Raw genomic sequence first — 14,275 nt, 5'->3', positions numbered from 1 at the left:
CTCAGCTCTTCTGCCATTCATAGATGAATATGTCAACTCCGAGGAATCAGTAAGCTCTCCATCCTTGAAACACCTGAAATGTGTTCTACTTCTCACATCAGTCTGAAATAGCTGAATTTTCCTGAGAGGTTTTGCTCTGTTTTGTTAAACAACAAAGCTTTGTATTTCAACAAAAGGTACAACAGGTTCAATAACTGCAACAGCCATCTCTTATCTGACCAATATAAACAATCATCTGTCCTGAACCCAGACTGCTGTGGGTACGTATGCTGCAACTCAGAAGGACCCCAAACAGTTCAGGGAAGAACAATCCGGATGCAGTTGCAGCCTTAGAACCTCTTCTGCATCCTCCACGTACATGTAAACAACGCAAAACATTGAAATTAATCAGGATAAAGTATTCCGGAGCTTGCGTTTGAATTGCATTGCTGTAGGAAATTTAAATCACACGTAGTATTAACCCACCGGGCGCTCACCCGGTTCTGTTTGAGTTTGACAGAGCACGGCCCCGCAAGCCGCCTCCCACGCTGCCCGGTGTCCGCCCGCTGCCGCCCGGCCCCGCCCTCCTCGCACAGGGGCTTTCCGGCTGCTGCTGCCGCTGCCTGCGGTTTGCTGCCCTGAGGGTTCCGCGTTGGGACGCGATGTCTCTGCAAGGGGCGGTAGGGGCTGCGGAGTTGGTTTTCTATGTCAATGGCAGAAAGGTAAGTGTCGTTGGGAGGGAGTCTGAAGGAAGGGTAACTGCTGTTTCAAAAGTAGCCCCGAAAGGCGTGGGCGCAGATAGGATCTAGTTTTCTTAGATTTCGTCCTTGGGAACGTGTAATTGAATCCTTCCAAAGCCTTTGGGATGTGAATCAGTCAGCTAGTATTATTACAGTTAGTTAGTTCTCTTGCATTACAAGTACTGTAAGAAAGGGAGAAGCATCGGAGGAAGACGACTGTTTCTTAAATCGTCCTGTTTTAGCTAGTTCTGCTGAGTTTGGGAGGGGGAGTATCAAAATGAAGTGAACTTTCAGTTGGCTCTGAACTTTCACTTGGCTGGTGAATGAACTAGTTTTTTTGCTTGTGCGTGCCTGGCTTCTCATTTTCACTGGTTATTGGAGAAGAAAATTATGTAGGCATGAAAGTTGTCAGCAAGGTTCAAGTGCCAAAATCTGGACTGTTCCAAAGATAATACTGCAAGAGCAAACCAAAGCTTGTTACTGATTAAATGCAACTGCGAGGAACTAGCTGATTCTAAGCAATAAGAAATCCTAAGGAATAAGACTCTCTGTAACGGAGACAAAAATGCAGGCATTTTTATTGCTCTCAGTTGTTAGCCTAGTAAGATAAGTGAAAATTTGTATAAACAAAACTAGAAAAAAATTCCTGTTGACAGCCTGAGAGGCTTCCTCTGGTGTTCATCCTAGTGGGTTAAAGTGCCAGAGAGACTCTAAAATCTGCACATGATTAATTTGTTATGCTGTGCTATCTCTATTGTGGCAAAATCCTGTTGCATTTTTATTTCTAATGTGATTGAAGTTTAGTTCCCTCAGTACGACCTTTCAGTGAGCAGCATTTATTTTTAGTACATCCTGACAGAATACATATCTGTCTATGAAGGAATCTGTGGGCTTTGGCAATACAAGTAGTCCTATGAGAGTGAACCAGAGAATGTTTTTGTTCTGGTTTTGTAGGAATGTAACCCGTGTCCTGAATTTTGAAAAGCTCTACTTTCTTGAAGTATACTTGTCTTTTTTTACTGCAGATAATAGAGAAAAATGCCGATCCTGAACAGATGCTGCTGTTTTATCTGCGAAAGAGACGTATCCTTTTCTTGATTATTTTTCCTTCCAGTCACTTAGTTGAAAGCCTTTTTCAAGTAGAATTCTCATAAGTGATATTAAAACGATGTTTTCCAGGTTAAAGAAGCTGTGACTTCCTTAAGATAAAATAGCTGTGTTAAACAGTATGATGTTCTTAAGTCAAATGCTCTTCAATGAGCTGCTGTGTTTTCAGCCTAGTTTCCTAAACAAACAAGCTATCCTATTAGGCACAATTTACATGTGAGTATCTATCTGTCTGTTCCTAAAAATCTTTTGGCCAGTATGAATAAAATTTAACAACATAGTAGTCTCCAAGTTTTGAAAAAAGTCTTTCTCCCTAGAAAGAAGAAATACCTTGTGATGATGGCCTAAATCTGTTTCAATTTTGTGATCATGTTTTTTTCTTCTAAGTGTTCCAAATAGATTTCTAAACTCAAAACAAACAAACAAACAAAAACAAGCAGGTTTTAATAGTAAGTAAATATGAACAAGTATGTTTTTAAAACAGGAAAAAAAACCCAATATAATAATTAACAAAACAGAATTTGAAAGAACTCACATTTGCCAGTTTTCTTTTTGCAGACAATTTTGTCTTCTGTCTTGGTTTCAGTCCACAGTTCAGTGGCTTTCTGTGTTACAAATTCTGCAGTGCTTTCTCTGATCTTTCCCTCTCTTTCTGTTCACCTCTTCAGAGGTTTGACTGTGTGTCTCCTCAGCTGTTAGCTTCCTAGGCTGTCTCATCAAACACATCCCTGAAGAACAAAATGATAGATACCATACACTAGAGAATTCACACGACAGAGAGTTTTTATAAATGTCTCAAAAGAAAAACTTGAATTGGAACATTTCATTACTGGTCAGTTGTGGGGAGAGCCTGAAGAAGAGTAAGTTTCTGTAGTTCTGATACTTAAGAAATTATTCTTCAGTAATCTGAGCATGTTCAGACTCTGTTGAACTAAAAATCATAGCTCCATATCAACTTTACCACAAGAGTTGTGCTTCATTGGTTAAAGCACATTGGTGAGTGTCCCATATACAATATTGCTCTGACTTTATCTGGCGCCTCGAAGACTCATCTGACCTTGTTATATCTTTGTACTCCGTCTTTAAAATGGGGGTAAGATTAATTTGTTTTCAGGACCTAGTTGATGGTTTTACTTTGCAGTTCAGATATCAACTTAGAGTATTCCTGCATTTTGTTGCTTATGTCTCTATGATAGTGTGCCGTTCCCTGAGATGTGCCTGCACAATTGTATCTAAAACCACTCAGCCAGATTGAGGTACTGATTTTTTTTCACAACAAATTTCCATGCATGAGATAAAATGGGTAGGAGGATGGCTAATTCTGATTATAAATGGGCCTTCCTTTTCCAGTGGCACTTCTGGGGAAAAACTGAAACATTAGTTTCAGTCTCCTGAGGTAAAATTATTGTGAAACTTATTCTTGTTTCTGTTCCAGCTTACTCTTCGCCAAAAAGAATTGAGTTTCCTGCTTCCCTGAAAACTGGATTTTGATTGCATCATTCCTTAGCTTCAGTCTTTTTTTTTTTTTTTTTTTTTGCTAAAAATTATATTCCAGTAAAGAAAGCAACACAATATTTGTGCTATTGAATGTAACCAATTATGTATTTCATCAAAATTCATGAAAAAAGATGGTCCTCAGTCTTTATAACAGAATAAAAGCAGAAATAAAACTTTTTTTCCCTAATAGTGGAATTTCAGTCCGTCTTACAGGAACTAAGTATGGCTGTGGAGGAGGTGGCTGTGGTGCCTGCACTGTGATGATATCAACTTACGAGCCAGCTGCAAAGAAGATACGGTATCCTTAACAAAAAGTCTGAAAAGCTCTGTGCTGTGTTTTATGGCTGTGGATACAGTTTCCAGGCATGAACATATGAAACTGTAAAAATACAGTTGTAAAACCTGCACTAATTAGTAAGGTACTCCAGAGGAAGAGTTAATTTAATCTGAAGAAGGTTACTGTAAAAAATTCTATTAATTCAACTGTGCCATTTGTTTGCTGATATGTTACGCTTTTGTATTTACACTGGAACATTGCTTCTCTCAGCAGTTTTGTCTCACTGGTGTGAGGACAGGGTAGCCAAAAGTAGGAGGTGGATCAACCCAGCCTTCTAACACTGCTTCCTCTCCTCTCCAAAAAAGGACTTTGAGCCTTGCAGTGCTAATAGATTATGTCTGCTAGTTTTGTCGTTAAACTGAATGTGGGAATAAGTTACTTTTAAATTGGGAAAAGTTCAGTGAAATTGTTAAATGCTAATGTCATTGTGAATTGAATGTTTTTTAGAGGGGGGGGGAGATCAAAATGTGCTAGTTGTTCCTTTAGACAATTGCATTCCATCAGAGTACAATAGAAATTAAATGTTTAATGTTATTATAAGAGTTGACATTAAAAGAACCAGAATGACTCTACCAAAAATAAACTTTTAAACTCTTGTGAAACAGAACATTTTATTGTTAACGATGAGAAGCTTTCCAGAATTTTCTTTTTGACACATTGTTCCTACTTAGAATGATATATATATATATATATATTCGTCTTAAATTAGAATTCCTTTGGATCAGAAATTTGAATTTCAGTTTATCAGCAGGGGACTTGCTTCCTACAGAGAACTACACCAACTTTCCCCACTTTCCTCTTCCAAAACACACTTGAAAGGTGCTTATGGGTAGGATTGATGAGAGGACAATTAGAAAAAGTCTGAAGTATTAAGGAAGATGAAAATTCTCCACAGCTATCAATATTATGCCCTTGTTTATTCAGCTTGGGGACAAGAGATGCAGCTAGTAAGGAAACTCTTCTATAATGCCTTAGTCTCCTCTCTTTCCAAATGATGGCAATGATTGCCTAGTAAGTATAAAATCTTGATTTACAGCAAAATAATATTTGCCTTTATTCACCTTAATGTTCCAAAGACACTACTCAGCAAATGCATGCTTGCTTCCCATTTGCTCCTTGCATGGTATGGCAGTCACCACAGTGGAAGGTGTTGGAAATACAAGAACCAGAATTCATCCAGTTCAGGTGAGAATACAGTATCACTATGTAAGAAGAGCACTGATTTCTTTCTTTGTAGAGGCTGTCTGTAGTGACAGTGTTTTTTGGGCATGGGAGTTTCGTGTTTCGATTATTCTTCCTGCTAAATGATAACAGAAGGCAACACAAATTTCTAATTGTTGGTTGGTTCATCAAGAGTGATGATGTGTGGCTCGTGATAGCCCTTGTTGTAATACTGACATCCTGATCAAATAGTACTTAAGATCTGTGGCGCTTGGGCTAATGGCGCATCTTGGACAATGCCCTTTCTGTGATGCAAAAGAGACGGAAGACTACTGAAGGTTAGTTAATTTCCTTGGTAATATGTGCTGGGGCATCATACCCCAAATAATTATTTGACAATGTTTAAATTGTTTTCCTTAGTAGTTCACAATTAGTTTCAAGACAGCATTTAGTATGGCTTTCTTATTTATGAAAATTTGATAGAAAGGCAAAGTACACTGAAAACAATGCTGTTCATGGTGTTTCATTTTAGGAAAGGCTTGCTAAGTGCCATGGCTCCCAGTGTGGTTTCTGTACCCCTGGAATGGTGATGTCCATATACACTTTGTTAAGAAACCACCCAGAACCAACTTATGAGCAGATGACTGCAGCTCTGGCTGGTAAGTATTGTCGCTTTTAATTTGTAGTTATTTCATCAAACCATTTTCTTCTGATGCTTTATGCATGAGTGTAAGTCTGTGTAAGCACACATGCATGTATGTGCTCTAAATTGCACTTCCCAACAGAATTGCTGTTATTCCCTGTCGTTCTTTTCTCTTGAAAAATTATGAAACAGTGGGTTGTTTCAGGGACAGGTGTTAAAAATGTCCTCGTTTGCATCTTTTGAAGTGCTTTAAATCCAATTTGCAAAATATAACAGGTTGGATGTGTAGCTGTACCTGGAAGTTTCTGAGATCCTGTTACATCTGGAGTTGAGAGTATCCTAAGCCTTATGGGAGGAAGGCCCCTTTGTGGTAGGAATTAATCAGTCAAATGAGGTAAAGGCACGTGCAGGCCATCTAAATTGCAAATTGAAACATTATTTGCAGGTAAAATATCCTCTGTTATCCATTATGCCATAAAGTCATAATGGATACAAAGGCATTTCCTGTTACAATGAGATGAACTAGGTGGAGGCATAATGCTCGGCTCCTCCACTATTAAGAACAGATTGAAGGGATGGAAAAACATTTGGAGTGGGTGAGGAACCTTTTACATTCTCTTATCTCCTGACTACTAAGCTGTAGTCAGCATTCCCTCTAGTGAATCATAGAATCATAGCATGGGCTGGGTTGAAAAGGACCCCAATGATCATTGAGTTTCAACCCCCACTGCTATGTGCAGAGTCGCCAACCAGCAGACCAGGCTGCCCAGAGCCACATCCAGCCTGGCCTTGAATGCCTCCAGGGATGGGGCATCCACAACCTCCTTGGGCAACCTGTTCCAGTGCATCACCACCATCTTTTTGAAGAACTTCCTTCTAATATCTAACTCCACTTTAAAACAAAAGCCATTTTTTCTCTCAAGCTGCGAGTTCTTAAGTCTAGTGATGTGATGTTTTTATGTCTTTCAGAAGGCTAACACTTTCCCTTGAGCTTCAAAAACACAAATCTCATGTTCTGAAGTACAGTGTACTTCAGAAACATCATTAAAATGTTTCTTAATGATTTCCTTTATCCAGGGAACTTGTGCCGCTGTACTGGATACAGGCCCATCCTAGATGCCTGTAAAACCTTTTGTAAGGTAAGAACTAGTGATTATAGGAGTACTTTCATCACTGTGTTGTGACTATTAGTACTCTCTAGTGTATTAATAGTTTATGCCTGTTGCTATGTTTATAAACTAATGTTTTTCCTGTTGAGGTAGGTGTATGAGGAGCAGGAATTATTCTGAAATACAGTATCTATGCATATACGAGTCACAAAGATTTTTATTAATATCATATCTATCTTTTCTTAAGTCTGAGTAAGGTATCTAGTGGACTAACCTGTGTAAAAATAAAGGGTTTTTTGGGATTGCCACAAATGAACTAGCCTGGTTTATGAAGGGTAATCCAAAGTAACTCCCTGATGTGTTTTTTTTTTCCATTAGTCAGTGCCGGCAAAAGTAACATGTCAAAGTGAAAGAAGGAGACTGAACTGACTGTGGATAAAGGAAATAATGCAGAATGTATGCTCTCACAATTTCACCAAACTTGATATAGTATATTTTCTGCTAAGGACTTTGATATCATAGGATTTTAAGATATTATTGGATATTGTTTCTTTAACACACATGTACTTCCAATTAGATGTATTATTAAATGTCATCCAGACATTCTTCATTGAAATGTTAAGAGATACTCTTAAATGACATGTAATATAAAGAGAGAAGGGCTTAAGCAAACTTTAAATCACTGCCATTATGGGAAATATTTTAGTGATGGAATATTCCTACTGTAGGATTCTGTTTGTTGTCAAAGTAAAGCAAATGGGAGTTGTTGCTTGGATCAAGAAGAGGATTTATTTGACAGAAAAGAGAAGGTAATATTTTAAGTATTGTAACTTTCCTGGTTGGATATAGAACTTAGAGAAAGTATTTTGCATTAGTTCTTGCTGAAGTATTCAAGATATATGCATACTCTGTCATTTTGATCTACCTTATTCCTTCCATAATATTACATTTGTAGTATGTGAAATCAGATATTTTATTATTCCTCACAATTAATTTAAAAATTCTTATAAACATTGAGTTATTTGTGTACTTTTATGTAGAGGAGATGATGTAGCAGATATTCTCAGCTTTACTTATATTGTAATCATTGCATTGTATGAGAAAGTTAAAAGAAGTTAATACTTGTGGATTGTGATAAAGACAGTTTAATAGGATAAAAAAAGGGATAGTAATAGTAATGATGATAAAAGAATACACAAAACAAGTGATACACAACACAGTTGTTCACCCCTTGCTGACTGATGCCCAACCACACCACATAGCAAACAGTGTCCAGCCTCTGCCACCGCAACCATCTCCCCTCATTTGGGCAATGTAGCATTAAATCCAAGAGGTAATAGGGTTACTGATTTTATACTGACCTCAGTGGAACCCTTTCAGTTTCTTTCTGGTTTTGTGTGGAACTAATAAGGAGAAAAAAATCTCAGTCTTGTTTTCTTTCTCTTTCAAGGAATCTGCCAGACTGTTTTCACCAGATGAATTCCAGCCCTTAGATCCCACTCAAGAGTTTATATTTCCTCCAGAACTAATGGTAATTTTTGTGGCTTATAGTCTGCTCTTAAGCTCTGCCTTTTCCTTTATGGTAGTCCATAGTTCAAGACTCATTTTGAATTCCTATTTAGCAATGATTTATCAGAAGAAATGTCATATAATCTTAGATATAATTCTGGATTGATATGATGGTGTTCCAGTTATCTCCTTGATTAATTACATTTTTAAAATATCACATTGGAAAACTGAAGATGCAGAATTAATCATTAGGAGAGAATACTAAGAAGTAAAAAAAAGAAAAAAGCAGGTGTTCAGAGCAGCACGTGAATGTACAGATGTTCCCAGCAATCTGAATGACAAACTCTTTTTAATAATGCCTTTTCCCTATTTTGTCATTTAATAGTTTTTTCTATTTTTTTCTGTCAAAGTGTCAGCCTCAGATGGCCACTTAGACAGGTGAGTGTTTAGCCCCAGTTTGTGGCAAAGTCACAGGCATCTAAAACAAGGGCACTGGAACGGAAAATGCTAATAATCCTTCATTACTGACAGCAGTATTTGCCCTAGAAAATACAAAAATTCATTGCTTTGCATTATTGTTAGATACAAAGCCAAATTATATATGATTAGTTGTCTCCTTACAGAAAGAAGTTGTCAACAGGGAGGTAAACATTTCTCACTATGTATTGGTACCAACACTAATTCACAAGCTATATCCAAGTGATCAGTGCCAGTCCAGGCATCCACATGGATGTATAAAGAGATGCAGCTGCTGGTATCACTGGTAATCTCAAACAGACTAAGCGTGCAAATAACTTTTCTGTTAATTTCACCAATTGCAGACCCTATTTGTACATTTTTTTATTTGGGGGCTATTTCTTATACTTATTATTAATCCAGTCAGTTTGCACATTGGAATGAATTAAAGGTTGTTCACTTGTGATTTCTAAAAATTTACCACTGTGCAAAGAATCAACTTGGCAGTTCAATTTCTATGCAGTTTTGAAGGATTGAGTAGAACTGCCCTATTTTAAGATCTTTTTACTTCTGATCTCATCAGTGTTTGTTAGACCTTGCCAACTGTATGTGTCATACATTCATAGAATGGTTTGAGTTCAGCTCGAAAGGCAAATGGGATCCTGGACTCCATCAGGAGAGGGGTGGCCAGCAGGGACAGGGAGGTGATTGTCCCTCTCTACTCGGCTCTTGTGAGGCCCCACCTGGAGTACTGTGTCCAGGTGTGGAGCCCTCAGTACAAGAAAGACATAGAGATTTTGGAAAGGGTCCAGAGGAGGGCGACTAAGATGATCAGGGGGCTGGAGCACCTCCCCTATGAGGACAGGCTGAGGGAGTTGGGCTTGTTCAGCCTGGAGAAGAGAAGGCTGCGGGGTGACCTCATTGCAGCCTATCAATACCTGAAGGGAACCTACACCCAGGAGGGGAGTAAACTCTTCAAAAGGGCTGACAACAGCAGGACTAGGGGAAATGGTTTTAAGTTGAAGGAGGGAAGATTTAGGTTAGATGTTAGGGGGAAGTTCTTTACTAGGAGAGTGGTTAGGCCCTGGAACGGGCTGCCCAGGGAGGTTGTGGATGCCCCGTCCTTGGACGTGTTTAAGGCCAGGCTGGACGGGGTCCTGGGCAACCTGATCTGAATGTGTATGTTTGGTGGCCCTGCTAGGCAGGGGGGTTGGAACTACATGATCCTTGGGGTCCCTTCCAACCCGGGTGATTCTGTGATTCTGTGATTCTGTGATTCTGTGATTCTGTGATTCTGTGATTCTGTGATTCTGTGATTCTGTGATTCTGTGATTCTGTGATTCTGTGATTCTGTGATTCTGTGATTCTGTGATTCTGTGATTCTGTGATTCTGTGATTCTGTGTGAGTTGGAAGGGACCTTTAAGATCATCTGGTTCCAACCCCCTGCTAAAGGCAAGGACACCTTCCACTAGACAAGGTTGCTTACAGCCCCATCCAGCCTGACCTTGAATGCTTCCACAGAGGGGACATTCACAACCTCTCTGAGCAACCCGTTCCAGCATCTTCCCACCCTCACAGTAAAGAATTTCTTCCTAATGTGTAGTCTAAATCTACCCTCTTCCAGATTGAAACCACTTCCACTCATCCTGTTGCTACCTGCCCTTGTAAAAGTTATCTCCTCAGCTTTCCAGTAGGCCCTTCAGGTACTTGAAGGCAATGTTTAAGTGTGTAAATCTGCTGTGTTTCCACATCAGAGAATGGCTGAAAATCAACCGAAAAGGACTCTGGTTTTTCATGGGGAACGAATGATGTGGATTTCTCCTGTAACCTTAGATGAATTACAGGATCTGAAAGCTGCCCACCCCAAAGCACCTCTCGTTGTTGGAAACACTGGTGTGGGTATGTAGTCAGAATGTCTTCTGTTACCATATTTTCAGCGTGCATCCATGGAGTGGGGCTAAGCTTACAGTTTATTTTGCATTTTCATCACTATTTTGGAATTGTGGTTATGGAATGTGTTTTCCTGTCTAAAGTGTATTTCTGTTTGGTAGGACCTGATATGAAATTTAGAGGCGTGTTCCATCCAGTTGTCATTGCTCCTGCCAGGATCCCAGATCTGAATGTGGTGAAATGCATGAGCGATGGTCAGTAGACTTTTCTTTGTTGAGACTTGAGAGATTCCTCTGCAGCAAGAGATATTACTGTTTTCCATGGCTCTGAAGGTGTTAAGTTGCTGTACAGCAATCCTGGCTTTTCATCTGTGCCAAAGCATGCTTGGTTATTTCCTGTATCAAGGTGGCTGTGGCCACTGTGCGTGATACAAACTTCTGTCTTCATAACACAGTGGAGAACTGATCAGAAATATTTTATATAGTAGTACAGGGCCATTATCCTGGTAATACCAGTTCTGGTGCTAATTCATGTAATATATGAGTTTTGATCTCTGTACCACAATATGTTGTAGAATCACGGAGAGTTTAAGCATAATTATGCAACTATGCATAATGTTTGGTTTTTTTTCCTATGTTAGAAAAAATATATTTCTTATGTGATTCAACGTGAATGATAAAATGCATTAACTAATCCTGATGTCAAACATAAGAGCATTACATATTGCTAATTGATACTCTTGTACCTCGGTGTATGTATTTAAGATCAGTACAGAAATTTTTTTAAAATTGAAGTAAACCTAGGTTTTAGTTCAAAATAAGCTCTATTGAAATTTGAAATAGTAACTAGAAATGGATTTAAAAGTATGGTAATAACATAATGAAGCTCAAATTATGTTGTGCATTTTCTAAAGAAAATTAGGTTCCATATCTAATGTCAGTCACTTCCTAAATGCCTAAAGCAGCTTTCTTTGAAGTGGTAACATATATTTGATAGTTCTAGCATTGCATCTCAAGTGAATATCTTTTTCGGTTCATTTTAGTCATCTGGTTCAAGTTGATGACTGATTTGTTCTTAGATGAGAAGTGGCTGGGAATTGGGAAAAGAAAATGTGGAGAGAATGTTTGCTGTATCTTTTATTCTGAAAAGAAATTCTAGTTATGAGAGAGTGAGACATACTTGTTCTAACATGATAGAGATGCAATTTAGTTTGACAAGGAATGTTATTTTCTCTCTTTAATTAGATTTCAATGCAAAGGATGTTTGGATTAATTTTATTTTGTTTTAAATACTCAATATATTACTCAATTAATAAAGAGTCATTTTGAAATGATGTCCTTTTGATTTATATTTTTGATTGAATTCTAGTGCCCATTCAGAATGTTCTCACTTTTCGTAACTAAAACCTATTAAGAATTTTGAATTGAAAAGCACTTTCTGCCATTTTATAGTATTGAAAAAAATTAAAAAGTATAATCTTGATACAATAATTTATCACTACTTAAGTGAATGTTTTTAGCTATAGGTTATCTTTCTAGTGGGAAAAAGAGTAACACCATATGCAGTGTTAGAATTACTTATTTTGTTGCAAATGCTACCTTAGGATAGTAACTATGTAAGTGCTTGAGAAGAGAAAAAGCCTGTTGAAATTGCCTCACCTTTGGGTGAAACCTCACTTAAGCGCTTACTTAGTCAAAGGTGGTGCAAGGAAAGCAGGTAGGACAGAATTATATTCTTTTTTAGTGTATGTGTTGAATCTTCAGCTCAGTTTCATCATTCTATGAAACTCTACCCTCACTCTCTTACACTGGTCCCTCTAACATGTGAAAGCTCTTTGCCTTAAATCTAATGTACTGTGTGTGAGCAGTCCTGACTGTAGTTTGAATGTTGTTTGAAACACTGGCAGTAAAGCCATTACATTAGGCTTTCATAATATTTTGGTTACAGGATTAACTATAGGAGCTGCCTGCAGCCTGTCTCTAATGAAAGACGTCTTGAGAAATGCAGTTTTGGAGTTACCTGAAGAGAAGACAAAGATTTTCTATGCGGTCTTGCAGCAGTTAAGAACACTGGGTGGAGAGCAGATAAGAAATGTTGCTGTATGTTGTACATTATTTTCAGTAACAGTTGCATGTGTGGAACAGAAACTATGTAAAATTGCATGAAAAACTTGCATTTTAAATTTTTAAAATTTTTATATTTAAATTAAAAAAAAAAAAATTTAGCTGTTATTTTTCTCTCAGTCCATCTTTTAGAGTTTTTATTGCACTTAAACTTCCAAGTGATCTTTTGGTATATTGTTACAATGAAAATATGAAGGTGATAAAGAGAAATAACATCTTTTTTTTTTTTTCTCAAGTCATTAGGTGGAAACATTGTAAGTCGAAAATCAACCTCAGACTTGAACCCTATTCTGGCAGCTGGCAATTGTATGCTTAATCTGGCTTCGCAAGGTAAGAGATATCCTTTTTCTGTACTAGTGTATCTATAAATATCTAAGGTGTGAGGGGCAGAGTGGCAAGGCCAGACTCTTTTCAGCAGTGTGTGGAGACAGGACAAGGGGAAACGGCCAGAAACTGGAGCATGGGAAGTTCTGCACAAATGTGTGCAGGAACTTCTTTACAGTGAGGTGACGGAGCACTGGAACAGGCTGCCCAGGGAGGTGGTGGAGTCTCCTGCTCTGGAGATGTTCAAGACCCGCCTGTTCAAGACACCTACTTGTGTGACCTGGTGTAGGGAACCTTCTTTGGCAGGTTGGGTTGGACTCGATGATCTCAGATGATCTCTGGAGGTCCGTTCCAACCCCCACGATTCTGTTATTCTGTGATAGTGCCAGAAGTGCAAGATGACACTGTACAAGGTGCGAGGTTGGGTAGTAAATGGATGTTGAGTGTTTGTTAAGGAACTGTTTTCATATCTGTTAGAGAAGCAATTTACAAACTAAGAACATCACAGATTTTCATGTGAAGGTAAGCATTTGAACCAACTGGATCTTATGTCCTTTCGTGGGCAGTGAATTGCCAAAAGCATTCCTTAAACCTTATTATTTGAGTAGCCCACTCTACTGATAGTTTTCCCTGTGGTGGGTACTTCGTGCTATCTTTAAAATTATCCCGTGTCCCTGAGAAGAAGTCCAGCTTTTTGTTCCTTACACGAACTTTCAATACAGGAGTTTCTAGTCCAGCACTTTCTTTTATTTTCATCATTTTTCTTCCATCACTGCGTACTTTCCTCTGTTAGCTCATGTCCCTGTGTACTCCTTACCATTAAAAGAGTGATGAAATTATTGGTAAGCATCAGGTGTCTTGTGGCTTGAAACTGTATGCTCTCCTTTCCAGATGTCTTATGTCCTTTTTTTTTTTTTTTTTTTTATTCTGTGATTCTAATACCTGTTTTTGCCCTTGATCTAGACTGAGCATATACTGCCATTTCAGACCACGTAATATTTAATTCAGTAGCATGAAATAAATATTCTTTATGGTTTTGCTTCTGCGCCAGGGTTTCTTGGAACAGATGAAAAAAAAAAAAAAAAAAAAAAAAAAAAAGCCATATGATTTCCATGACTTCTTTCTGCATAGTTTACCATTGGAAATCAGAATGCCTGTCAGGTCTTCTGACAAGTGAAAGCACAAATATTTGCATCCCCTCGTTGAAAAGCTCCAGTGATATGCCTGTTTAAGTGATGAGTAGAATCATTGACAGGTATCTCTTTCTGTTAGCCTGGTAGAATTTTACTGCTAAGTTTTCAGGCATTTTCACAGGTTTTTAACATATTTCTTCACCAAGTAGTAGTCAGCGAAACCTAGGAAAAGTGGATTGCTCAGGAAAAAGAGGTTGCAGAAATAG

At 38.3% G+C, this 14,275-nt stretch overlaps 1 protein-coding gene across 2 annotated transcripts in view; it reads left to right on the top strand.

Moving 5' to 3' along the window:
• The first annotated feature begins 591 nt into the window (after positions 1 to 591).
• The window catches only part of AOX1 (aldehyde oxidase 1), a 45,794-nt gene continuing 32,110 nt past the window's right edge, over positions 592 to 14,275 (top strand). For both annotated transcript variants that reach the window (XM_048952973.1, XM_048952974.1), the window contains exons 1-12: positions 592 to 701; positions 1,745 to 1,802; positions 3,525 to 3,621; positions 4,737 to 4,845; positions 5,354 to 5,480; positions 6,542 to 6,603; positions 7,302 to 7,382; positions 8,024 to 8,104; positions 10,294 to 10,438; positions 10,591 to 10,683; positions 12,377 to 12,528; positions 12,789 to 12,882. In XM_048952973.1, coding sequence (XP_048808930.1) covers positions 642 to 701; positions 1,745 to 1,802; positions 3,525 to 3,621; positions 4,737 to 4,845; positions 5,354 to 5,480; positions 6,542 to 6,603; positions 7,302 to 7,382; positions 8,024 to 8,104; positions 10,294 to 10,438; positions 10,591 to 10,683; positions 12,377 to 12,528; positions 12,789 to 12,882 — 1,159 coding nt within the window. In that variant the 5' untranslated portion in view covers positions 592 to 641. The remainder of the gene's footprint in view (positions 702 to 1,744; positions 1,803 to 3,524; positions 3,622 to 4,736; positions 4,846 to 5,353; positions 5,481 to 6,541; positions 6,604 to 7,301; positions 7,383 to 8,023; positions 8,105 to 10,293; positions 10,439 to 10,590; positions 10,684 to 12,376; positions 12,529 to 12,788; positions 12,883 to 14,275) is intronic.

The sequence above is a fragment of the Lagopus muta genome, chromosome 8 (assembly GCF_023343835.1).
Source record: "Lagopus muta isolate bLagMut1 chromosome 8, bLagMut1 primary, whole genome shotgun sequence".
Lineage (NCBI taxonomy): Eukaryota > Metazoa > Chordata > Aves > Galliformes > Phasianidae > Lagopus > Lagopus muta.
Note: the sequence above shows the minus strand (reverse complement) of the source record. Positions and strands in the feature narration are given on the sequence as shown.